General features: G+C 51.1%; 8 protein-coding genes across 8 annotated transcripts; 4 read left to right on the forward strand and 4 right to left on the reverse strand.

The window, feature by feature from the left end:
* Positions 1-1,021: 1,021 nt before the first annotated feature.
* BX661DRAFT_131388 (uncharacterized protein) lies at positions 1,022-1,267 on the forward strand (the record flags this gene model as incomplete). Its single annotated transcript, XM_051532564.1, has 1 exon — positions 1,022-1,267. A coding segment is annotated over one exon (246 nt), but the record flags the coding sequence as incomplete, so codon positions are not given.
* Positions 1,268-1,846: 579 nt separating this feature from the next.
* BX661DRAFT_69018 (O-acetylhomoserine/O-acetylserine sulfhydrylase) lies at positions 1,847-4,756 on the reverse strand. The gene is made up of 2 exons (XM_051539416.1): positions 3,257-4,756; positions 1,847-2,233 (listed from the first exon to the last, which is right to left on the reverse strand). Exons 1-2 carry the CDS (start codon positions 4,596-4,598, stop codon positions 2,196-2,198), a joined length of 1,380 nt encoding a protein of 459 aa, XP_051388910.1. The 5' UTR covers positions 4,599-4,756; the 3' UTR covers positions 1,847-2,195.
* A 912-nt stretch (positions 4,757-5,668) lies between these two features.
* Positions 5,669-6,510, forward strand: BX661DRAFT_188694 (uncharacterized protein). Its single transcript, XM_051537462.1, has 2 exons — positions 5,669-6,300; positions 6,324-6,510. Exons 1-2 carry the CDS (start codon positions 5,787-5,789, stop codon positions 6,467-6,469), a joined length of 660 nt encoding a protein of 219 aa, XP_051388911.1. The 5' UTR covers positions 5,669-5,786; the 3' UTR covers positions 6,470-6,510.
* On the reverse strand, positions 6,452-7,817 carry BX661DRAFT_69055 (uncharacterized protein). Its single transcript, XM_051539417.1, has one exon. The coding sequence runs from the start codon at positions 7,430-7,432 to the stop codon at positions 6,491-6,493; it is 942 nt and encodes a 313-aa protein (XP_051388912.1). The 5' UTR covers positions 7,433-7,817; the 3' UTR covers positions 6,452-6,490.
* A 1,315-nt stretch (positions 7,818-9,132) lies between these two features.
* Positions 9,133-9,681, forward strand: BX661DRAFT_173472 (uncharacterized protein; the record flags this gene model as incomplete). Its single annotated transcript, XM_051533870.1, has 1 exon — positions 9,133-9,681. One exon carries the CDS (start codon positions 9,133-9,135, stop codon positions 9,679-9,681), a length of 549 nt encoding a protein of 182 aa, XP_051388913.1.
* An 88-nt stretch (positions 9,682-9,769) lies between these two features.
* On the reverse strand, positions 9,770-10,484 carry BX661DRAFT_188697 (uncharacterized protein). The gene is given in 3 exon segments (XM_051537463.1): positions 9,770-10,012; positions 10,041-10,287; positions 10,302-10,484. 3 exon segments carry the CDS (start codon positions 10,400-10,402, stop codon positions 9,992-9,994), a joined length of 369 nt encoding a protein of 122 aa, XP_051388914.1. The 5' UTR covers positions 10,403-10,484; the 3' UTR covers positions 9,770-9,991.
* An 808-nt stretch (positions 10,485-11,292) lies between these two features.
* On the forward strand, positions 11,293-12,837 carry BX661DRAFT_188698 (Septin-domain-containing protein). The gene is given in 4 exon segments (XM_051537464.1): positions 11,293-11,497; positions 11,719-11,841; positions 11,901-12,656; positions 12,668-12,837. The coding sequence occupies 4 exon segments, from the start codon at positions 11,480-11,482 to the stop codon at positions 12,722-12,724; spliced, it is 954 nt and encodes a 317-aa protein (XP_051388915.1). The 5' UTR covers positions 11,293-11,479; the 3' UTR covers positions 12,725-12,837.
* A 1,500-nt stretch (positions 12,838-14,337) lies between these two features.
* On the reverse strand, positions 14,338-14,936 carry BX661DRAFT_188702 (uncharacterized protein). Its single transcript, XM_051537465.1, has one exon. The coding sequence runs from the start codon at positions 14,764-14,766 to the stop codon at positions 14,404-14,406; it is 363 nt and encodes a 120-aa protein (XP_051388916.1). The 5' UTR covers positions 14,767-14,936; the 3' UTR covers positions 14,338-14,403.
* Between the last annotated feature and the right edge of the window lie 8,433 nt (positions 14,937-23,369).

The raw sequence follows: 23,369 nt of genomic DNA on the forward strand, positions 1-23,369 counted from the left end.
CAGTCGCATAATCCCTGGCGCGAGAAAAGCAGTGTTATTGCAATCGATGTTGAGCAGAGATGATGCGCGATAACGCACAGAGTCGCCGGCGCGCGCTCAGTCCACTATTTCTGCTCTGGCTGGGGAGGGACAAGGCATGGCAGCCAGGCAGCCAGCCGGCCTTGTTCGCGTCTCTCCCATGGGCCATTCCATTGTGGGTGTTATCGGGGCGCGATCAGCTATCGACAAAAATCTCAAGCGGACGCAGACGCAGCAGCGCTCGGGGCAGCAACAGCAAATCACGTTCGCGACTGGCTTCTGTAAATGCCAAAATGAGAAGGAAAAAAGGGGGAAGGCGAGAGAGTCATCTTTCTTTTGCGGCCTTTGTTCGCTGCTTGCTCCGCAACAAACCAAAAAGAGCACAGGGGCGCGCATGAGCCCTCCCTTAGTTTTTGCTTTCTGCTCGGAGCAAAAAAAAAGTAGCAGAAAGGCTTTTTCGCCTTTGGCGTCCGTGCGAATTTCCGCCCAATGGGATCGCTGCGATGGCACCGATAGCGCAATCGAGGCCATCGCGCGCTGGCTCGTGCTTTACTAGAGGCGGCATGCCCGCCATCTCGCGGTGTCACTGCATATGCTAAATGCGCTTGCTAGGCCCAATAATTCCCGAGATTTTTTATTTTTCGGAAGCGCTCGCTCATGCGCTCAGCCGAGTGGAGGGCTCGGAGCCCGCATATAAAAGCAGCGGCACCCGCCCGCACTTTTTCTGCTGCCGCCCGGCGTTACTCGAACAAACCAAAGAGCTGCATTCTCCAACTATTCTGCCTGCCAATCTCTTCTGCTACGCGCCTCTCGCACTGGCTCACCTTTCCCACACACTCTCTTTTTAACTTTTTACAAACTTATTTCCTCAACAATGGACGTCGGCGCCCTTCTGGACACCAACGTTTACAGTCACATTCACGCTCACAATGACACCCACGACGACACTCACGATGACACTAGCAGCAGCAGCTCGTCGTCGTCGTCGGCCAAGAGCTTCTTGTGCTCGTGGGACGACTGCGACCGCTCATTTGCGCGCAAATCGGACCTGGTGCGCCACTTCCGCATCCACACGGGCGTCAAGCCCTTTGAGTGCCCGTGGGACGACTGCGACAAGCGCTTCATCCAGCGCTCGGCGCTCAAGGTGCACTTCCGCACCCACTCGGGCGAGCGCCCGCACACCTGCGAGGCCTGCGACCGCAGCTTCAGCGACTCGTCGTCGCTCGCCCGCCACCGTCGCACTCACACCGGCGTGCGGCCATACGGTTGCGACCACCCGGCTGCGCCAAGCGCTTCACGCGCAAGACCAGCCTGCGCAAACACTCGCTCACGCACAGCGCCGAGTATTCGAAGGCGCGTCGCTGCCGCAATGCCGCTGCGCTTACCGAAGCTGAAGCTGAAGCTGAGGATGACGATAGTTCTGCTAACAGCATTGCGTCGTCGGCCACTGCCTCGCCGATGCTGGCGCATGCCATGCTGAGAGCCAGCGCTAGCCCTGGCCCTAGTCTTGGTCACAGCCAGGCGTCGTCGCCGCTGCTTAGCGTCGGCTACTTGACCAGCGCCGCGCCCAGTTTTTCTTACCCTTCCGCCCAGTACCAACACAGCCACCGCTTTTATGGCCACAGGACCAGCAGCAGCAGTTCTCGCTAAAGCAGGCCTTGTCCACAATGCCGATGTCGATGTTGCGCGACGCTCGAACAGCCCCTCGACCGCGTGCAACAGCCCGAACATGCACGGCATGGAGGGCGCATCGCTGCCGTCAATTAGCGTGCTGCTCCACTAGGCGCAGAACAACACAACTCTGTACAAAAACATATTTTGCCCTCGCCTTCTCAGCCAACTGATACGCATAATTTTGTATCCCTTACACTCTTAATTTCTCTTGTACATTACTCAATAACACCACCCCACCCATCTGCTCTCTATTTCTTTATTTTTGGAACTGTAATTGCCTGTTCCGACATTACCCGCTGGCGTCTACTGACAACTTAAAAATGCGTGCATTCCATACGCTTAGACCCTTCCAATTGCTTTTCGAATTTTCTAATGTGCTCTGCACTACCCTCAGTAGAAGACGAGTGTAGCAGCAGCAGACGTATGGCGCTGCAGTCTGCACAAATGACGGAATTGGAGATGGCGCCATCGATTGCCAACTTTTTTCCATGATACTTCGCTTCTCACCTTTCAAAAGGAATTCGCCCAAAGCAAAAAGAGGTAAGGCATCCCAAGCACCTCGACACCTCTCATTTGCAGCCAAAGTCCCGAGCACGTTTTTGCTCAGTGGAAATATAGCTCTTGTTGTGCGTGCGGACACACGCGCTAATTATCCGCAGTGGCCAGACGAGCGGCGCTGTTATCGCTTGATTAATCCAGCAGCCGGTCGATCGATCGATCAAATTCATTGTGCTATATATATTTGGTTGCTGTGCTTTTTTATATTCCATGTTAAAATACTGGCAGCGGTATTGGTGGATTTTGTGTCCGCACCCGAATGACCAACATAATCACCTCATTCGGATAATTTTGGCCAATTCTGGCCAATCACCGCCAACAACCGCGCCCACGCCGCCCGGCAGAATCCTTCCCCGTGCTGCTTGATGTCAGCTCGCTTGCTGTCGTGCGTTGTTGAAATAAAAAACTTGAAACAAAAACGCATTGGGCAGGCTGCCTAAATTAGCAGTTGCGTTCCATACCTGTTAGCACGGGGAGTGATGATTGGTGGTTGGGGGCAGAGGAAAAGAGAAGGTGCGCAACTGTGTGCATACATATTGCGTTTAGACCAGCGTTAGTCGCGCTCAATTTGTATTCTTCATCCACCCAATTCGGCTACAATGCAATTTAAATCCTGCGTTCAATTCAGTACTCGAGCAGATTTTTTTCCAGCAATATCCGCACGTTTATATTTCATTCGATGCTACGTGCCCAATACGGTTATTTAAACTGAAAATTTCTGCAATCGTGTGAGTTGCAATTAATAATGGAGTTGCTATACATGCCAACTTGTACGTTTTTATTGCATATTCAACTAGTAATTGTTTATTTATTTGTTCAGCATCATGCTGCATGCAGTTTATTTGTACGGGTGAAAATATTTGCCGATGTTAAAATCTTGGCACATCACATGATATATGACAAATAAATAGGTTGTATTGAATTGAGTGTTTATGCTTGTTTTCATTGTCACAATGTTAAAAATATAGCACTGCTAAAAGTAAGATGGAAAGCGTCCTATTTCTGGATTCCAAAAGAGCGGCCTCAAAATCGTCCTTGATGTCTTCGATATTCTCCAGACCAACAGATATGCGTATAAGATCGGGGGTAACACCAGCAGAGAGCTGTTCCTCGGGCGACAGCTGCACATGGGTGGTTGTAGCAGGCTGAATTGCCAACGTTTTGGCATCACCCACATTGGCCAGATGCGATGTGAGCTTGAGAGATGCCATAAACGTATTGCCTGCCTCAACCCCACCCTTGATACCAAAGCTCAGCATACCGCCAAAGCCGTTGTGCAGATACTTTTTGGCATTCTCATGATATGGGTGATCCTCGAGGCCTGGGTATGACACCCACGAGACAGCAGGATGCTGTGCCAGCCACCTAGCCAGCGCCAATGCATTTGTGTTATGGCGTTCGCCGCGCAGAGGCAAAGTCTCCAGGCCCTGCACAAACAGCCATGATGAGAATGGAGCAGCGGTGGGCCCAAAGTCACGCATAGCCTCAGCGCGAGCACGGAAAATGAAGGCGACATTGGTGCCAAATGAGCTTTCAGGACCAAATGTGTCCCAGAACTTGAGACCGTGATATCCAGGAGAAGGCTCAGTAAAGCAAGGGAAGCGGCCATTGTTCCAGGGGAATGTGCCAGCATCAACAACAACACCGCCAATTGCAGTACCATGCCCATTAATCCACTTGGTCGCCGAATGGGTGACAATGTCAGCACCATGCTCGATTGGGCGAGCAAGATAGCCACCCATGCCAAAAGTGTTGTCAACAACCAACGGCACGCCATGCTTGTGAGCAACGTTGGCAATAGCGCGGATATCAGGCACATTGTACTTGGGGTTGCCAATTGTTTCGATAAACACTGCGCGAGTGTTATCGTCGATAAGAGACTCAATTTTGGCAGCATCGTCACCATTGACAAACTTGACATTAATGCCCAGGCGTGGGAGTGCAACCTTGAACTGGTTGTAAGTGCCACCATAGACACAGCTGCTGCTTATAATGTTTGAGCCGGCCTCGCAGAGGGTACTGGCAACCACAAATTGAGCAGACTGGCCGGAGGAAGTAGCAAGGGCGCCTACACCACCCTCGAGAGCGGTGATACGCTTCTCGAATACATCGTTAGTTGGGTTTCCCATGCGCCCGTACGTATGCCCTTCTTCCTTGAAGGAAAACAGATTGGCTATATGTTCGGCGCTGCGAAAAACAAAGGCGGCTGACTGGTAGATGGGGACAGCACGAGAATTAGAAGAAGTGTCAGGGCTGTGGCCAGCATGAAGAGCGAGTGTATCGAAATGTTGCTTGTTAGACTTTGCCTGCTGGTCCTGCTGCTGCTGAATTTGGCCATTCGAGGACATTGTTGGAATATTGACTCAATATTGGAAAGGCTGATATAAATTTATATTTAAATTAATGATATTGCTGTAATACAATACCGTTGTGGTGCTTTGTAAAAATACACCAGATTACTGATGCATATATATACAAAAATGAGATTAGGACAGCAATTATAAAAAATTCAGTTATTGTTTAGCTGCTAAAACGATTTTCACATAACTATCGCTTAATATATGCACTTGTAAATATGCAAATATTCTTTTATACTCATTGCTCACATTAACATTTTTGAACCGAAGCCCCTAATGTATTTATCTGTGCTGTTTCGGCCTGACACTAGCGCTTGCAATTATGATACGAGCTCAGGTGTGTTTCAAGTAGATGCGTCATAATTCAGGGGAAGTTCTTTTCAGGGGAAGTATATTATCAACGCCCCTATTATCTTTGGCATATGACCAACTGTGCACTGTTGGCAATGTACAAAGTATTTATTTTCATGATAATAAAGTCCAGTGGTGCCAATTAGCCTCCAAATAAGCTGTGCATTAGGGCTATTCCAACAAAACCCACATAATTAGCAGATCATGTGTTACTTCCACTATTTTTTAATTGTTTCGTGCTCATTATAGGGCCATATTCGAGGCGTCATGCACTTTATCTGTGAGTATGCTGGAAATACATACTGCAATGAGTGAATGGAGCGCATATGGTGGTCAGCAATCTTTTTTACACAATAACATACATGTTTGGAAGAAAATGAGTGCGAGTAAGCTTCGCCACATGTAATGCCGCTGTGTCTCCAGGACATTGTTCTTTGATGAATACAATTCAAGAAATAGTTTGCCATCATGTTGCCAAAGGATACAAAATCTACACAATAATCTGGCAGATCCGTCAGATTAATAGCATCACGCTAAATCACAGGTGCGTGGCGTTGATGGAAATATTACTGATCAAATTATTTAAACTCACGATAATTAAACACACGAATGGATTTTGCGAGTGCGCATGCGCAGCACAGGTTCAATGTTTGTAGGCGTGAACACGCACTGCAGATGTTTTGGTATTTGTGATAAAATTTCCCTTTTTTATTTGTTTTGCCAACAATGAAGCGACCTTTTATTTTTATTTTATTTTCAACGTAAATTTCTTCAAATATTTTTGCATTACACAAATTCACTCGCTCGATAAGCACGCAGCAGCCATTGATGGATTCATGTTCGCCCCTACCGTCCCCGCCTAACCAACTAACCAGCAGATTTTTTATGCGCGAAGTGCCAAACTCATCCTCTAGCGGAGGAGCTGACGACGGCAACAAAGAGGGTGGCCAAAGACCCCGCAAGGCCGACTACAGAAACCTATCCAACAGCTCGCGGGCAGCGAGAAGCGACGAGCAGCCGTGGCGCAAGCGTTTCCGAGAACAGTGCCTTGACCGCCTCCACAGTGCGCGCGATCAGTCCATGATGAAGCGCAGGCAGCTGACACACCCAGATCAGATTGGCGACAACGATGATGATGGCGATTCTGACACAGGGATAGAGCAGCAGGACGAGTGCATCCAGGTGTACCCAACGGGTGACCACGATATATCGGAGGAGGATATGTGCAGAATCATCCAGCAAGAGTGGGCAAGGTTCAAGGCCGAGATGGAGCAGCAGAGTTTAGAATACGGCATCCTTGACAACAAAATATTCGATGATATCGAGGACGACCTGAACTACAGTATAAGCCACAGCCTTCTGCAGGTGCCGATGACAGGGGCTCTTGCGGCTATGCGAGCGAGTATGCAGACTGGGAGGACTATGAGAACCAACTTTTGGAGGAGCACATTATAGAGGAAGCGCTGATTAACATGAACTTTGATGACTTGGCCGACTTTCAAAATGAATAAATAATTAAAAAAGCACTTGTATTATTCGACAAGCGGCTGGTCCTGCTTGTTGCTCTGGATGTGCAGGATGGTGTCAACCACGGTTCTGCATATAGGGCACTTGTTGCTCTGCTGTCGATATGTGTTGGCGCATTCGCGGCACATGCACATGTGCCGGCAAGGCAGTAGCACAGTGTCACGGTCGTCCGACAGACAGATCGCACACTGCGGCGGCTCATCGTTGCGCAAGCTGGCATGGCTGGCCATAGTTTCTCTGAGCCCAAATATCTCGTGCTGCAGGTATAGTATGCCTCCGACACAGACCTTCTGCTTGATGCAGCGCGGAATGACCATCATGCCCCCTTCGTTGTAAAATTCAATAAAAGATATCTGGCTAGCTGGTGCAATGCTCTGGGTTGGGCTCTGCTGGTCCGGGCGGCACTCAATAAGCTCGATAATAAGACCGTATACCGGCGCCTTTTGGCAGCTGGTTGATGAGACCTCTTGGATCTCGTTTACATTTTTGACAAAGCGGGGGTCTCTCGGCTGCAGAACATCTAGCTCGATGTTGCTGCCACCACCGGATTCCTCAATGTCACCTTCGCAAAATGACTGCGAATAGTTTGCAACAATGAGCGTCGAGTTTGCAGCATTAAAAGTAACGGCAGTAGATACAGCTCCGTTGCGGGCCTGCCAATCGGGCGAGAGCAGTGTGCAATATGGCTCTTCGTTTGGAACGAGCCAGTCGGATTTTGGCAGCGCGAACTGCTGGCTGCGGCCAGCACCCAGTGCGTACGAGCGGTTGATGTTCACGCGCGAGACAAAGCGTGGATAACCGCTTTCTGCGGTTCCTTCTGTGTTCCATTCCTCAGTGGCTAGCCAGTGCAGATTTACGGTCAGCGGAACCAGCGAGTTGACAGTAAATATTAGCGTGTAAAATGGTGACTGAGTTACTGCGCTCGGCGAGTCTGCGTTTTCGACCATCAGAGAGGAATATGGAGGGATGCTGTGTCAAGCGAAAAGTTGCTTTGCAGCACGTCGCAGGGCTCTTCATACTGTTGTTGGATTTTCAGCTCGTTTAGGCCGTCGTGAGTTCCTGGCAGAATGTAGCGCGGTCCGTAGCACAGTCTCTTGGATGCGTTGACCTCTGAGGGCCGTGTGGGTACTGACTCGCCCGAGCTTTCTTCGACTTCGCGCGCTGCCGCCAAAGCTGCTCTGGCTCGCTCCTCCCATGTGGGCCGCTGGCGGCCGTGGTCGGCTCTGATGGCCTGTGAACGCCGGAATAATGACTGCATCCTTGTTATTAGAAGGTTTGTGCGAATGTGTGTCTATGTGTGCAGAGTGGTTGGGGTGGGTTTAATTAAATCCTGAGGTGCAGAGAGACAAAATGTATGATGTTCGGGGGAGGAGTAGTCGCAGTTACTGACAAAACTCGTTCCGTGAATTGAATGAAGTGAGCGGCTTTGAAATGAGATTCAAAAATAATGGATTGTTCAATCGATGCGCCCGAATTGCTGGCATTGTTCTCTCGTATTCTCAGAAGTAGAGATGTCACTTATCGCTGTGATAGGCGCCACACCAATTGCCTTTAGAAGATACAACTGGGGACATGTCGTAGTCGTTTATTTTGGGTCAATATAATACTGCTAATTGGACGGAAAGAAGTTTTAAGCAGTTACATGGGTTCCCAAGATAAATTTGATTGTTTTTGGGGGCTTTGAGGAGAAAGGAGTGTATGGCCGCTCTTCCTGCGGCAGTCGTCCGCTACGAGATCCGTTACCAATAAAAGTGATACGCGAGAAAGTTACTGCAAAAACGCGAGCAATAGGCAAAATTAAATAACTGCCTTTTTTGTCTCGCGTTTCATTCGGTGAGCTAAATGTCTACTTTGATTAATAGTGTAGATTGTTCGCAGGACAAATGTTACTGGTGCCGTTACTGGCCCAACCTGAGACTCTTACTAACTTGTAATGTGCCAAAAGTGAATTTCATGAGAAAATATTTCCATTCACATTATTTAATCGAGACTGAAGGACTGGACCGTTGTCGAATCATTCATAAAGCCCGGCAGTCCCGCTAGCAACCAAGTACCTAAACTGTATACTTTTTTTTATCAAGTACCACTTCTTAATATTTTTACTCTCTCTAATTAACGAACTGTATCAGTACCATTGAGCAAGCCACTTTGATTTTTTTAAAATTCATTACATTTGACGACTAATATCTTACTACATATAAGCAATGCTTCTACTGCCATCACAAACTACGGTTTGCTTGGCCATGTGCATAATTGCAAGCGCCAACGCACAGCAGCAACAGCCCCAAGTACCTGCCGTTGCCAACCCGCATTTAGCTCATTCACCCCGATTCGTCTGATCCAAGCCCAGAATCCTGAGCAGCAACGCGCCATCCAGAACCTCGTCCAAGAGCTCCAAAAGGCAGCTCCGCAGCTGTTTACAAATATCGGACTGCCAGGGCAGCAGCAGCAGCAAATAGCGCTGGCGCTGCCGACAGGGTTTGCAAACCAAGGATCTGTATCGCCTCAGGCTTTGCCACAGCCGTTCCAGTCGCAGATATTCCCTACTTTGCCGAATCAGGTGCCAGTAATTCCGCAAGAAACCCCCCATTCCCTTCTGCTCCTGCTTTAGCTCCAGCCCCCAGCCCCAGCTGCTCCCCCCGCCCCCATGCCAGCGCCAACCCCAGTGACTGTTCCTACATTTGATCCCGTGTCAATATCTACTCCGCCTGCCCCGTCAACCATCTCCGAGCCTGATTTTGCACCTGCAACCACATCGAGTAATGTTCTCTCATTGGGCAATGCACCCGCAAGCACAAGCGCCAGCGGCGCTAGCCTAGGAAGCACCGACTTGCCTCTGACATTTATGCTCAACGGGTTGTTCAAAAACACAGGTTTGGGCAAACTCGACACAGTAGGGGAACATTCAGGCGAGTCGCTGCCATTTGGGTTGCATTTCAGCCCGACACACGACTCAACGGTTAACGATATGTGGTCTAAGAGCCACGGGGGCAGCCACTGGGAGACAAGCAGCGGCACGAGCTGGAGTAAGGGCCTGCATACTGCACACCATAGCAAATCCAGCCAAGACAACAACAAAATGACCGACGACTATGACATGTACGACCTTTCTGGGCTTGATAACTCTGCTGGAAAGTCAGCTACCATGTCGCTGGTCGCCATTGTTCTGTCGCTGATCAGCCTGGTTGCTGCTTGAGTACGGCTTACAATTTCGCAAATTTGCAGTCTTTACAGTTTTACAGTTTATTTTTTCTCTTTGATAGCCACATATGGCCAATTTAACGACATTACAACTTTTTCACGATTTCCTTTTAAGTTGGCACAAATGTGTGTATGGGCCGCTACGGCCATTGATCCGTCGGATATAGGCAGTAACTGGAACTTGGCTATCCAAAAGAGGTGTGCGCTGATAGGCGTTGATTTGCGTGCGTGATCAGGCAGCTGGATTGAAGAGGCAGAGGGATGGAGAATGGAAGAATGAGAGAAATGGTGCTGCTTCCATGTTATTAAATGTAGGAGGAAAAAAGCTAGCATTTTTTGAAATATTTCATTAACCGAGGCGCGCCTCAGATCCTTCTGAACAAAGGCCGAGCCAGTCTGGTCCTTGACGCGGTCATCCTTAATCATGCGGTTGTCCAAGCGGGCGTCCTCGCCCTCAACGCCCAGCGCAGCGACCGGGATCTTGGCCTCAATGATATAGTGGTTATCGCAGTTCGGGCAGTATTCGTCGGCCTCTTCGTAGGCATCCTCCATATCTTTGCGGAATGCTTTGCGGCATTTTTTGCACATGAATATCATCTCGCTGGTCTTTGCAACTCGTGCTGGGCGGCCTCTGCGTGGCACTGTGTGCAGTCGAACCACTTTTTGCAGCAGGGCGCGCGGATGGAGACCTGGGCGTTGAGGACGTGCTTGCACATATGCGATGTATGATGCTTTTTTAATTAGAACAGGTGAAGAGATCTGGTGTTTTTTAAAGGAAAAGAGAGCGTAGGTCGGGCAGTTTGGAACAAAGCAAACAAAACAAAACGAGGCACGGCACAGCATGGCATGGCATTGGTTGGGCGCGCAGATTGCATAGTATGGTTCGCTCACGTTCTGTCTGCGAGCAGCGGAGGCTGAACTGGCCTTTTAATGGGAGACTTGCGGCCAGGTCGTCTATCCAGCCAGGCTGCGGGCAGTCTTCCAGCCAGGTCTGCGGGCAGAGAAAAACATGGGTGGGTGCTGCTAACGTTTGGTGTTTCGAGCTACGCTGCAGAATGAGCCGAAGAATGGGCTGTGCGTGGTGTTGTTGTTGGGCAGCAAAAGTCGCCAGAGCCTGGCATAGGGGTGGTCTGGCGCCACTGCTTTTTGGCAAAGTGCAGCAAATGGCTCTGGCGTGTGGGGGGGGAATGCAGGCTTTGCAGGCTTTGCGGGCTTTGGGGCGTGGGGGTGCGTGCGTTTTAACTCCGGCTGGTCTCACATTCCCCAGCGTCATTCTTTGCCTCCGCACAGAATGCACTTTTAAGAGCAGTCAAATTCCTGTTGTTTTCGTTTTTTTGTTATTGGTTTCTGTCTGATGCATTCCCCCCTCTTTTTTGAGAGGCAGAGGTTGCGGCCGACTTGGCTTTTGGCTGGCAGGTTGTTGACGCTTTTACTGCCATTTTGGCCTTTGCTTTTTCACTTGCGTGTGGAGACGGCCCCCTCTCCCGCACCCGGAGGGGCATGCTTGCCGGCGTGCAACAAAAGGCGCATTTTGCGCTTCGTGGTCTTCATTGCATACAGATACATCTGCTGGCTCTTTTTCTTTTCTCCAAAAACTTTTGTTGCCAAAAAAAAGGAAAGCGTCTTTCTTCTCTCACACAAGCTACGCACTTTTTTATTTACTCTTTTCGCTAATAATAACCACAACATTAATCCTCTTTTCTCTTATTCTTTTTATTTTTTTACCAATTGCATTTTTACAATTTACCACCACTCTCACCTCGAATCCCTAGGAACAGAAGCAAAACACTACCATGTCGGCGCCAGCAAACGTAAGGACCACCTTTTTTCTTGTGTTGAATGCGAGCTGCCTGCTGAATGGCCTGGCGGCTATTGCAAAACGGCCGAGCAGCCGAGGCAGGCAATCTAGATGCTGTGCTGAATTGGTCGTGCTGACAATGCGAACGGCCTCCTTGCTTAACACGACATTACCATTAACCACCTCTTTCGCACTGCAGCGCGCACACACTTTCTCACTTTTACTTGTATGTAGGATGTTCAGGACTACGTCGGTTTCGACACGATCACGCAGCAGATGGAGCGCAAGTTCCTCAAGCGCGGCTTTAATCTCAACGTGATTCTCGTCGGCGAGTCGGGCATGGGCAAGTCGACGCTTGTCAACAGCATCTTCGCCAGCCACCTGATCGACACGCAGGGCCGGCGCGCCGCCCAGAGGTCATTCGCAAGACCACGGAGATTGCGCCAGTGACGCAGATGCTCGAGGAGAACGGTGTTCGCGTCAAGCTGACCATTGTCGACACCCCCGGATTTGGCGACCAGTGCAATAACGAGGGGTGCTGGGTGCCCGTCATTAAGTACATCAAGGACCAGCACGCTGCCTATCTGGAGCGCGAGCTCAAGCCCAACCGCGAGCGCATCATTGTCGACACGCGCGTGCACGCCTGTCTGTACTTCCTGAACCCTGGCAGCCGCGGGCTTCGTCCCCTGGATGTTGAGGTGCTGAAGCGTCTGACTGAGGTGACCAACGTCATCCCCGTCATTGCAAAGTCCGACTCGATGACTATCGAGGAGCGCACAGCCTTCAAGCGCCATATCAAGGAGGAGCTTGCCTTCCACCGCATTATGCTGTTCCCCTACGCCAGCGATGACGATGCCGATGATGACCGCGTGCTGAACGCCAGCATTAGGGAGCTCATCCCCTTTGCCGTTGTCGGCTCCGAGGAGGTCATTGAGGTCGAGGGCAAGCTGATTCGCGGCCGTCGTCACGGCTGGGGCGTCATCAATATCTTTGATGAGACCCATAGCGACTTTGTCCACCTGCGCAACTTTATGCTGCGCACCCACTTGTCTGACCTTATTGAGGTCACCTCGCAGCGCCACTACGAGCAGTTCAGAACCTCGCAGCTGCGCCAAATTAAGGAGCTCCGGGCCCAGCAGGCTGCTGCTGCTGCCTCGGGTGGCGCTCCCCCTGTGCCACTCAGGCCCAGCCCCAGGTGCCTCTCAGCGTTATGCAGCACCAGCCTATGACCCAAGTCTAAGCACTGCCCCCCCCCCCCACCCTTTTCTTTCCCTATCTCTCTTTTAAATCTTTAAATCTTTCGCTTTTGTTCTTTTTTCTATATACATGGCAAACACCGACAGTAAATCAAAACATTGTGTGATGCTGAGACACATTTTGAATTGCATTTTAAATTACTGCCTAAGCCAAAATGGCTTGTAATTTTTTTATTGTTTTCAGATGCTCAAGCCAGCCAGCTAATTGCACATTTGTCGTGCAGACCATGGCATGCATGAATGATGTAATTTCGGACCGTTTGTGCTGTTTTAATTAATTGGCTGTAAAGAGAGACCGCTCATTGTGATAAACGGTGCTGTACCGCCCGCTGCATTCAAGGTGCGCGAATGTCTGGCGGCGCACGGCATTTGCAGAGGGTGGGTCACTGTTTCATCGTATTGTTATTGTTATTGCCTTGTATTTAAAATATCTCTATATTAGTTGTGCTGCTCATTGCAATTCTCGAGCTTCTCGCATTCAAAGTTATTGCATCCAATAATTTGCCTCCGCTTGCCATTCCAACAACCTCGGCATTGTCGACGTCAATACCAGAAATTCGACAATTTCTCCCACTTCCACAGGCTGTTCGTAGCAAATCCGACATAGAGCATGATATACATGTTTCTATGGTATCTGGGTCTGTGAATCCAAAATTTTATATTAATTCAAGTATCGTCGTCATCGGGGCTGTAGTTTAAATCGTAGTGTAGCTGTAATTTTTGTCCCAGTATGTACACGTCGCAGGTATCACCGTACAATACGAAAAATGCGAGTACAGTCTTTTGTTCTGCATATAATCAGTAAATATAGCTTCCAGGTCGATGATGTTGTGTAGCTCTACACTTAACACGTATTTTTTTCCACCTGGAAACGTGGATTTCTCGGGGAACTCGAATGTGTCGTAGTATACCAGGCTGTTATTGCATGGTCTGGGTACTAAAATATTTCCTCGGTTGACAGATCATAGCTCGGCCCAAGTCGTACATGCTAATTTTTTTGACTGTATAGCTCGTATCTTGCTGACAAAGATGGTGACTTTTAATGTAAAATAAAAAAGGTTTAACTAGGCCAAGTAATAATAAATTAAAGCAAGAGGAAGAACAGAAGTTTACAGAAATGATGTGAAGAGGACGCATATAAAAAATAAGAAATGAAATTTCCAAGGACACGGAAAAAACGTTATGCTTTTATATCGCAAAAAGCAAAAAAAAACTGCGCAATTTTCTCAGTACATAAATATGTCGTGGTGTTCAAGAAATACGTAAGCTTTTCTATTTTTTAAAAATAGATAAAAAAACTGCCAAAACAGTTAAAGAAACTAGGCCAAATTCATTGAGCTCTTGCAACAGGCAAAGCAGTCACAGCTCTGGACCACAGGATTACAAGAGTGTGTGTGTGGGGGGGGGGGGGGGCGCTTATTAGCTATAGCCAAAATAGGCGATGCCAGCGCAGGACAAGGCTCCAAAGTGCCACATATCTACACACACAATAGATACAGAGGGGCAACCAATTATAGTGTCAGACTGCGCTGTTAAAGCCAAACACTTTAAAGCGCATATTTCTATAATACCAAAAACAAACAAATATACAAATTGGTTAATTTTTTTGGCAAAAAAATATGTATTAGAAAATGTAAAAAATAAAATGTGACAAAAAAGACGCTTAGAAGAAAGCGGCAGCGGCAACGGCGGCAGCAGCAAAGGAGCCGACGATCTTGGCAGCACCGCTGCTGGAAGAGTCAGAAGAAGAGCGGGACTTAGAGCCAGAGTAGGATCCAGACTCCTCAGAGTCGGACTCAAGGTCGCTCTCCTCAAGGTCGCTCTCCTCGGCCTCCTCGCTGGACTCAGCGATGGACTCAGCGATGGACTCAAGGTCGCTCTCCTCGACGTTCTTGCTGACGTCAGTGACGGCAACGGGCGCCGCGACGGACTCGGTGACGGAAATATCCTCAGCGTTGGCAGCGACCTCCTGGGCGGAGACGGCGACGGCGACGAAGGCAAGAGCGGCGATGGTGTAGAACTGCATTGTATTTATTGTTGAGTCGGGGAAAAGGATGTGTGTTTTCAAAGAAAAACAAGGGAATGTTGGCGTGGGTAAGGTAGGAGGGAGTAAAAATGTAAAGGGAAAAAGTTCACAGGTATAAAATATATTTTATGATGAGAAGACGCTTCACGAGCCACGGGAATATATTCGAGGGTTTTTATACCTTGCCAGCAGCTCTGACTAATATTTTGTTGTTGTTTGCTTGCTTGCTTCTTGTCTGTCTTTTTCGCTCTTAGTTTTCCTACAACAGTCGCATTTTTCTCTTTAAAATTCCTATCCCCTCCTCCCCACATATCGGCGTCAAAAAAGACAAAAACTGGGCTCCTTTTGTCACAGCTCAGATACTGGCAAACTAGGAAAATTGATGAGCAGGCCACATCTGCCAAGCACCCCGAGCAAAGAAAGAAAAAAGAAAGACATAAAAACAATAACAATAACCTCCAGCCAATCAGGCGTGTGCGTTGGGTAATTGTTCAATTAGGGAACAGGGAGAAGAGGGCAGGTTGAAAGAGACGCAGATAAGACCAAACAACAAAAGCCCTATTACAAGTGGTGGAAAAAAGCTGCGTTCTTTTGTATCCAGAAAAGTGGATTCCCTGCAGACACCGGTCCAATGATCTTGCAAAGCGCGTAAGAAAAAGCAAGACCATGGCAATCATCAAGTTTTCTTTCTAATCTGCCTGCCTTTCGGCTGCTGTTCCCAATCAAATGTCGGCTTTCGGACTGATTTCTATCTAGTCTCGGGTGCCTGAGTGTGAGAGATATATATTTGGATTTCTTGGTTGAAATTGACTCAGATTAGCCAGTGGGTTTAATTGGCGTATCTGGTTGGCTCCTGCAAAAAAAATTGGGGAGGATCCCTTTCTATTTCTGCTGGCCAAATAGTTGTTGGTAGCTTTGGAACGCCTAGAAGCTCATTGCCCAAATTAAACTGAAGGCCCTTTTCAACTTGCAAAAAAAGATAATTGTCAAACATGAAAAATAAACAAACAGTTTTGGCAGTAACAAGTAAAAAAATCAATACCAAAACTTCCAATTATCCTGCTTGTGGCCAGCCCTATAGGGCGGGCCCAAAAGGCCAAGTGAGGCTCATCCCTCTTGTCACATGAGAATGGATTACCAAACTTTTTAAACTTTGCACGTTTTATTTTTCTTCCTAAAAAAACCCTGTTCGAGTCTCCTGACATCTGGATCAGCAGAGATGGGTTAGATTGCGAGCCTCACATGTCAATTTCCCCATACCAACAAAAATGACCAATTTACCAGCAAAATGTCGAAAGGTTTGGGGTTTAATGACATCTGAAATGTGCAGAGCTGAGTAAGGGCAAATCAGAAGCCATCCAGAAGCAAATAATTTGGGATTCAACCACTTCCTGTTTATTTACGCTTCACCGTGTCACAAAAGATAATAAAAAATAATTATTTATCGCCACAAAGTAACAAAGATTTAGACTGGCGTAATTAATCGGATACCAGGGAGAAATAAAAAGGATAATGGTCTGCACTGGTGGTCCAGCAGTTGTGTTTGTGCAGTTGCACGCGCAATAGGAAAAACAAAAAATATTTTTCACTCCCTCTTTTTATATGAAATAGTTTTATGACTGTGTTTAGTCGAGTATTAAAGAAGTTTAGTCCCAAGTGTGGCTTTCAAATATTTTTCATCCTTGGAGTGTGCGATTGAGTTAGAGTATTTGCGTTCTGAGAGGCTCTAAAAAAGGAGGGATTTTAACAACAACAAAAAACTAAACATTATCCCATTGTTGTTGTTATTGGTTTTTTCTTTTTGTTGTTGCCATGTTATAGTAAGAGGGGGGTGTGAGGAGCACTAGTTGTCTAGTGGTAAAAGTTAGGGGTGATTTTATAAAAGGTTTTATTACTGATGTTTCTAAAGTACTACTAGGGGCCAGCCTCATCTTATATATGTTCCCAGTCGCCTTTGTCGTGCACATTGTCCATTGTGCGCTCCGTTGGTGAGAACTGGATCTTCTGCGAGTAGACCGGTATCTTGGCAAGTCGATGTTGTGGTTTTCGTGCGTGTACGCTTATGCGTGTGCATTACAGGATGGGGGGCATGTTTGGGCATCAGTGTGATGCCTCCCTGATTTGCACCTGCATTATCCAATTAGCGTCCTATCGATCAGCGCGCAGGTGGGAACTTGTTTCGCGGTTCTCGACCTCAACATCTGCTTCCATATCTTCAGTCTGCGCAACAAAAACGTCAAGACCAGTGTCGCCAGCGGCGGTCTCATTCTGCTCGTGGAATACGTCGGACCTTAGCCGCCTGGCTCGGCTCGGGGGGGAGGGTGACTGGTCATATATGGGCAGTGCCTCCCGGCCATCCGGGTGGTGCTGCACGTCCTCCGAGCCTGCCTCCGTGAGCGCTCGACTTCTCTTGACCGGCCGGCCGGGCACGATCTCAGCTGTCGGCAGAGCCGGTTTCCTGGTCAGCAGTGCACCCGCGGGCCGTGTCACAATCACCTGATCGTAGGCCCGCGTGTGTCCCATGACTTGAGCGTCCTCGCCTTCTGGGGCTGTGCTGCCGTCCTCGTCGGAAACGAGAGCCCCGCCAGCCACATCTTCGCTATCGTCTCGGCTGTCGTTCACGTATTCTTCTTCTTCCTCTTCTTCACTCTCAGTGTCATGCTCATCCACATATGGCTCTTCAGCGGCTCTTGCAAGCAGTCCCTCGTAGGGCCCGGTACTGTCGCCGTCGCCATCATCCTCCATTTCGGATACGTCCTCAGCGACCACTTGGGCTGTTGGGACCTCTAGTCTGCCTGCTGGCTGGTGGCGGATCTCTGTCAGGAAGGATCTTGCTTCGCTGTTGTCCATGCTGTCCGGCGAGCCCGGCGACTGTGGGGGTGGTGTGAATGGTCCCACCCTAATGTGTGCGGGCTCCAAAGCGACTTGAGGGGCATCCTCCTCTTCCTCTTCGAGTGTGGTTGGGTGCCAGGGCGCGAATATCCTGGGGTGGGCCTGGCCCATGAACTGTACATGTGACTCGGGCGGGGAACCAACCGCCGGCGTCTCCGGCCATGAGTAGCCCGGGTCCGACGGGAGGGATATCAGCATTTGGGCCCTAGCTTCGGGCATTTGAGCGTATGCTCTTGGGCGCGGTGCCGACGGCCCTGGGCTGCCCCCGCCGAGGCCCGTGCCGCCGTCCCCGTACTCGCTGGTCGCCCACTCTGAGTCCGTCCACTCTGAGCCTGATGGCTCTGATCTGCGGGCGATCTCCGCGATCCGTTCTGAGGCTCCATGGTGGTACCGCGTGATCGCGTCGCCTGGTACAATGCGATGGAAGGGCTTGCCGTCAGCATAGGCCAGGTGGTAGGAGGTCTTGTGCCGCGACACGACTCGGAACGGACCCAGGCGGCGTGCAAACTGATCTGCCACTGAGCTGGCCTTGGGGAGTGCACGGCAGGTCACCCACTCACCCGGCTCAAACCAGATGGGGTCGATGCCTCTGTTGTCCCTGGCGTTGGCACGCTGGCGGACCATTTTGCGGTGCTCAGCTGCTTGCTCACGTATCATCTCGGTGATCTCCTCCTCACTGGGGGGGCTCTCACCCTCAGGGAACTGGGCGTATGCTGTCGCTACACGCACCGCAGGCTCGCCGAAGAAAACTGCCGCCGGGGTGTTGGCGATGGCCTCCGAGCGCGTACAGGCGTGTGCAGCTACAATGCGCGGGATGTGCTGCGTCCAGCCCTCCTCGTCCGGCTGATCGGTGAAACAGCATCGCAATGACTGCTTGAATTTCTTGACTGCGGCCTCAGCCAAGTCAGACTGAGCATGGTACTGGGCGGTTGTGATGTGCGTCACGCCCTCCCTGCTCAGGAAGTCCTCAAAGTCATGGGACACGAGCTGCGGGCCGTTGTCCGACGTGAGATATTTTGGCTTTCCGTAGGTGCCAAACCACTCGCTCTCAAGGACATCGGTGAGTGTTGCTGTTGTTGTGTCGTCCACTGCATAGATCTGCATGAACCCGCTCGCACTGTCAACTGCTACTAACGCATCCTGAGGTGCTTCTCCTCTGTCCCCAATGTGTAGCAAGTCGATGTAGACATGTTCGAGCGGCTTTGCAATGTACGACATGATCTTGGGTGTGTGTGACTTTTTCTGGATCGCTGTCATCTGGCAGGTGTGACAGCACTTTGTCAGACTTTCTACCACTGTGCCCAGGCCCGGACATGTAATCAGCTCGCGCACGAAGTCGAGGGTCCGCTTGTACCCAGCGTGTGCCAGGGCCTGGTGTGCCTTGCGTACAAAGTCTCGCGCCGCCTCACGCGTCAGTATGGGCACCCACATGCCTACTGGCCCGGGCGTGTCACTGGGGGCCAGAGCGTACAATCGCCCGTCACGCAAGGCCTTCTTGCTGACGACATTGTATTCGGGAGTTGTCGGACCGTTGAGTGCCTCGCGTTGTTTGCACAGCTTGATCCAGGACTGGATCTCAGCATCGTCATCCTGGCAGTGCAGAAAGTCCGCGACATTCGGTAAGTCCTCTAGCGCAGACGCGATTCTTGCGAACTGCTGGCTCATGGATGCCGGTGTCGGCGCCACGGGCAGGGTAGTAGCTGGGTCGGGTGCAGGCATAGGGGTCGGCTCGGGCGCAGGGGTAGGGGTAACTGTTGCCCCCTGTACGGCATGCCTCAGTCTGCCGCGCTTGTGCCGGACGGGTGTGTTGAGCGCCACCGGCAATGCCGGCTCCTGCTCGGGTGCCATGTCTGTTGTCTGTGCACTGCGTCTGGGTCTACCGCGCCCACGCCGCGTCGCCACTGGGGGCTCTGCTGCCGGGGATTTGGCCTGTGGTACGTCTGGAGTCACCGTAGCTGCTGCTGGCGCCTCCACTGGCTTACGCCTGGGACGGCCACGCTTGCGAGGCAGGTCTGCTGGGGGTGTGGGTGAAGTTGACGCAGTGATGGTCTGTCCCTCACGCCGTGGCCTGCCGCGCTTACGAGCCCCGCTCACAGGGGGCGTTGTATGGGCCGTCTGCGGCATTGTGGCCTGGCCGAGGACGGGGTTGCTTGCCTTGCGCTGGGGCTTGGTCTGCTGGATGGTCTGCGCTCGGTTGGCTGAGCGTGTACGGGCCGCTATAGTTTGCATGGGGGCAGCGGCGGTCATGGGGTTGTTCCTCATGGTGCCGCCGTTGGGAAGTGCGTCGGGCTCGTCGCCATTGGCATAGACGATTGGGGTTACTGCTGCAAAGGCCCCGATGCAATAGGCCACCCTCTCGCCATTTGATTCGCGTGTGAATTGGTCGCCCTCGAAATCCATGGCGCCAATTGTGTAGACATACTCGCCCCCAACTGTCTCGGTCGCTGGGTTGACAAGGGTGTTTACCTCATCATCATCTACATTGCCCAGTGTCTTTTTCTTTTGCGGGCGCAGGAACTCTTTTGCGCGTGATAGCCAGTCGGCGGTCTGCTGCAGTTCCCCAGGGCGGTGGACGATCATGTGCTTCTTTATGCCAAGCTCGCTGAGGCCAAGCTTGAATTGCGCCAGGGGGTCGGCGTCATTGGTGGTCTTGTGCGCGAACAGCGAGACCACCGTGCCGCAGTCCGTTTCGATCCTCAAGTTTGCACACCCATCAAGGTACGCATAGAAGTGCTTCACAGCCTCGTACACAGCGCACGCCTCGCGCCAGGTTGAGTGTTTCCTCCCTTGCATGCCTCCAAATGCCCGTGAGAAGTAGCATACCGGCGCCAGGTCCTCAGGGTCGTCAGAGCGCTGGGCCAGTAGCACGGCACCCACACCGGCGCCCGCAGCATCAGTGCGCAGTACCAGCGGTGCTCCAGGCGGGGGTATGTAGAGGTGTCGAACGTCGAGCAGTGCCTGCTTAAGCGCATGCCAGGGCTCCTGTAGTGATCTGATGTCGTCTTTCGTCAGCCGCGTCTTGCCCACCATCTGGTAGAAGGGAGCTAGGATGATCTGGATCCATTCCATATGCTCTGCAATTGCGTTAATGCCGCCGCACAGACGCCGGATGCCTGCGACCGTCGTCGGCATCTCCAGTGCTCGCATTGTTTCCACTCGGTGGTCAAAGGCCTGCCATGTCCGGTCGGCGGACCACCGACGCCCCAAGATCTCTACGCCTGTAGTCGCGCACCACAGTGATTTGGACATGTTAATCGTGACATTCGCACGGGCCAGACACCGAGCAAACAGCCCTATATCGTGGATGTGATCAGTCTCATTGCCGGTGGTCGACTTTAGGTAAACATTATCAATGTAGACCATCAGACGTGGCCGCAGCTCTGGCACGCCGGACAGAACATGGGTCAGGAAGGCCTGGGCAATGGCAGGGGATTCGGAGTTTCCCTGCACCATGCGTAGGTTGCGTACCTTGCCTGCGCTGCCCCCGTCATAGGTCCAGAAGTCTGCGACGTCCTCTGCCAGGCGCAGCTGCGTAAAGAACGATGCCATGTCAACTGACGAGATCAGCTTGGCATCACGCAGGAACATAATGCGCTCGACTGGCGTCGGCAGCTGCATTCCAACGCTCAGCATATGTAACGAGTTGTTTGCTGAGTCGTCGAACAGCACACGCCTGTCCGTCGAGTTCGGCTTAACTTTGGAGAACACAGGGACCTGGGCGAATGCAACCGATGGACCGTCTATTCCATACTTGAGCCGGTTGGCAACGAAAGAGTTTCGGGCCTTGTGAGCAGGCTCGCTGAGTGTGTGTTGGACGGTGTACAGGGGGCACGCGTTTGTGCGCATTGGGGGTCGGATGGGCGCATAGGCTGCTGGCGGCGGGCAGCCACTCGGGTACTCACGTAGGGCACCAGCAGCAGTCATAAGGGTCTTTAGCAGGGATTTGTGGAGCTCGTCCGTAGTGCACTGATCCGTTGTGCGGCTAGCAACATTTTCCGTCGTCACTGCTGGATACAGTGCATCCCACTTGTGGAAGTCGGCATCGCGCGCTTCAACAAAATAGCCAGTTGGTAGGCCTAGTCGTGCCCGCATTGGGCGTGAGACAACTGGTTCCTTGATCGGGGGCGCATCAGGCGGGCCGTCCATTAGTGGGAACATCTGCGGGTCTTGTGCCACTGTGGGGTCTGGCATAGTGTCATAATCCGAGTCGCGTACAGCACGGGGACCATCGGGAAGTTTGTCTGGGTGGTCAGGGGTGCGTTCTGTGCCCTTAAGGCGTCGGCGCATTGCTGGGGTCATGAGGCGGATGCCCAGGCCCTCTTGGGCATGGTTTGACACCAGCAGCTCCCATGGCACCTTCATGTCGACAACGACTGCATCGTCCCAGAACTTTGGGCCACCCTCGACCTGCAGGCAGACGGTGGCCCGCCCAATGCTCTGGTATGCCTTGTCTGACCAGATGGGGAACAGGTCTGGCCTCGAGTTGGTGCGGATACGCAGCTTCAACCGCTTGGCAGCAGCCATGGTGACCAGGCTGACAGCAGCGCCATTGTCGGCTACAGCCATTGCTGGCTTATTATGTGCGCGGAAACCGGGTATTTTCGTAAAATGGCACAGGGCGGCTGAGTAGAGTTAAACATATTTATTGTCCCAATAGTGTAACTGATACCCAAGCCGCTCAGGCTTTTGGGTCATTGTTGCCATATGAAAGTAGGGTTATCTTGTGGACTGTCTCGAATGCCTTGAGTCGGTCCAGGAGGGTCTCAGCAGTGACATCATTGGGCGCACTTCCTGTACATGCCCAGGAGCGGGTGTCAAGGCCATGTACTAGGCGTGAGATAGTGACTGCAGCATAGTCGCCACCACCCATGGCCTTGTAGAGCCTGCGCGCATAGTTGACCCTGTCCACTGCAGGGATGTTCTTGAAGGCCTTGGCTGGGCCTCCAGCAGCGATGCTGTGTGCCTTGGCCACAAAGTCTGCTTGCGGGATGCATTCAAGGAGCTTCTCAAAGAACTCTTCTGGTGTGTTCACGTCTAGGGTGCCCATGCGTCTGGCAGCTTGTCCGTCAAGCAGCTTTTGGAGTGCTGTGACAATCATTACTGCAGGAGTGCGGGTAAAGATGAAGTTGATTGTCTCTTGGATCCCTGCAATCCACTGCTTGGTTGGATTTCCGATATCTTCGCCATTGAACCGCTTGGCATAGTCTCGGAGCAGGTCCAGCTCCTCTTTGGCAGCCTTGGCTGGGGTCTGGGCAGCGGAGGTGGTAGTCAGCTGGGCAGTAGGGGCAGTAGGGGCAGTGGCAGGAGGTATGGGGTGAATTGCAGTCTGCATTGTCACGTCTGACCTGACGGACATTGTTGTGTTTTTGTTTTGTTTTATGTATGTAAGCGAGTAATAAATTTTGTTATAGTAAGAGGGGGGTGTGAGGAGCACTAGTTGTCTAGTGGTAAAAGTTAGGGGTGATTTTATAAAAGGTTTTATTACTGATGTTTCTAAAGTACTACTAGGGGCCAGCCTCATCTTATATATGTTCCCAGTCGCCTTTGTCGTGCACATTGTCCATTGTGCGCTCCGTTGGTGAGAACTGGATCTTCTGCGAGTAGACCGGTATCTTGGCAAGTCGATGTTGTGGTTTTCGTGCGTGTACGCTTATGCGTGTGCATTACAGGATGGGGGGCATGTTTGGGCATCAGTGTGATGCCTCCCTGAT

Source organism: Kickxella alabastrina, assembly GCF_025024165.1.
Source record: "Kickxella alabastrina strain RSA 675 chromosome Unknown BX661scaffold_32, whole genome shotgun sequence".
Lineage (NCBI taxonomy): Eukaryota > Fungi > Kickxellomycota > Kickxellomycetes > Kickxellales > Kickxellaceae > Kickxella > Kickxella alabastrina.

What these genes read in the sequence shown, in the direction of transcription:
- BX661DRAFT_188697 (XM_051537463.1), bottom strand. Translation starts at nt 10,402, where the DNA reads ATGTGCAAGCACGTCCTCAACGCCCAGGTCTCCATCCGCGCGCCCTGC. An exon ending in AGGATCTGAGGCGCGCCTCG is followed by an intron (nt 10,013 to 10,040) that starts GTTAATGAAATA and finishes AAAAAATGCTAG; the next exon opens with CTTTTTTCCTCCTACATTTA.
- BX661DRAFT_188698 (XM_051537464.1), top strand. An exon ending in GCATGGGCAAGTCGACGCTT is followed by an intron (nt 11,842 to 11,900) that starts GTCAACAGCATC and finishes CGCCGCCCAGAG; the next exon opens with GTCATTCGCAAGACCACGGA.
- BX661DRAFT_188702 (XM_051537465.1), bottom strand. Translation starts at nt 14,766, where the DNA reads ATGCAGTTCTACACCATCGCCGCTCTTGCCTTCGTCGCCGTCGCCGTC.
- BX661DRAFT_188694 (XM_051537462.1), top strand. Translation starts at nt 5,787, where the DNA reads ATGGATTCATGTTCGCCCCTACCGTCCCCGCCTAACCAACTAACCAGC.
- BX661DRAFT_69055 (XM_051539417.1), bottom strand. Translation starts at nt 7,432, where the DNA reads ATGGTCGAAAACGCAGACTCGCCGAGCGCAGTAACTCAGTCACCATTT.
- BX661DRAFT_69018 (XM_051539416.1), bottom strand. Translation starts at nt 4,598, where the DNA reads ATGTCCTCGAATGGCCAAATTCAGCAGCAGCAGGACCAGCAGGCAAAG. An exon ending in TGAGGCCGCTCTTTTGGAAT is followed by an intron (nt 2,234 to 3,256) that starts CCAGAAATAGGA and finishes TGGGATGCCTTA; the next exon opens with CCTCTTTTTGCTTTGGGCGA.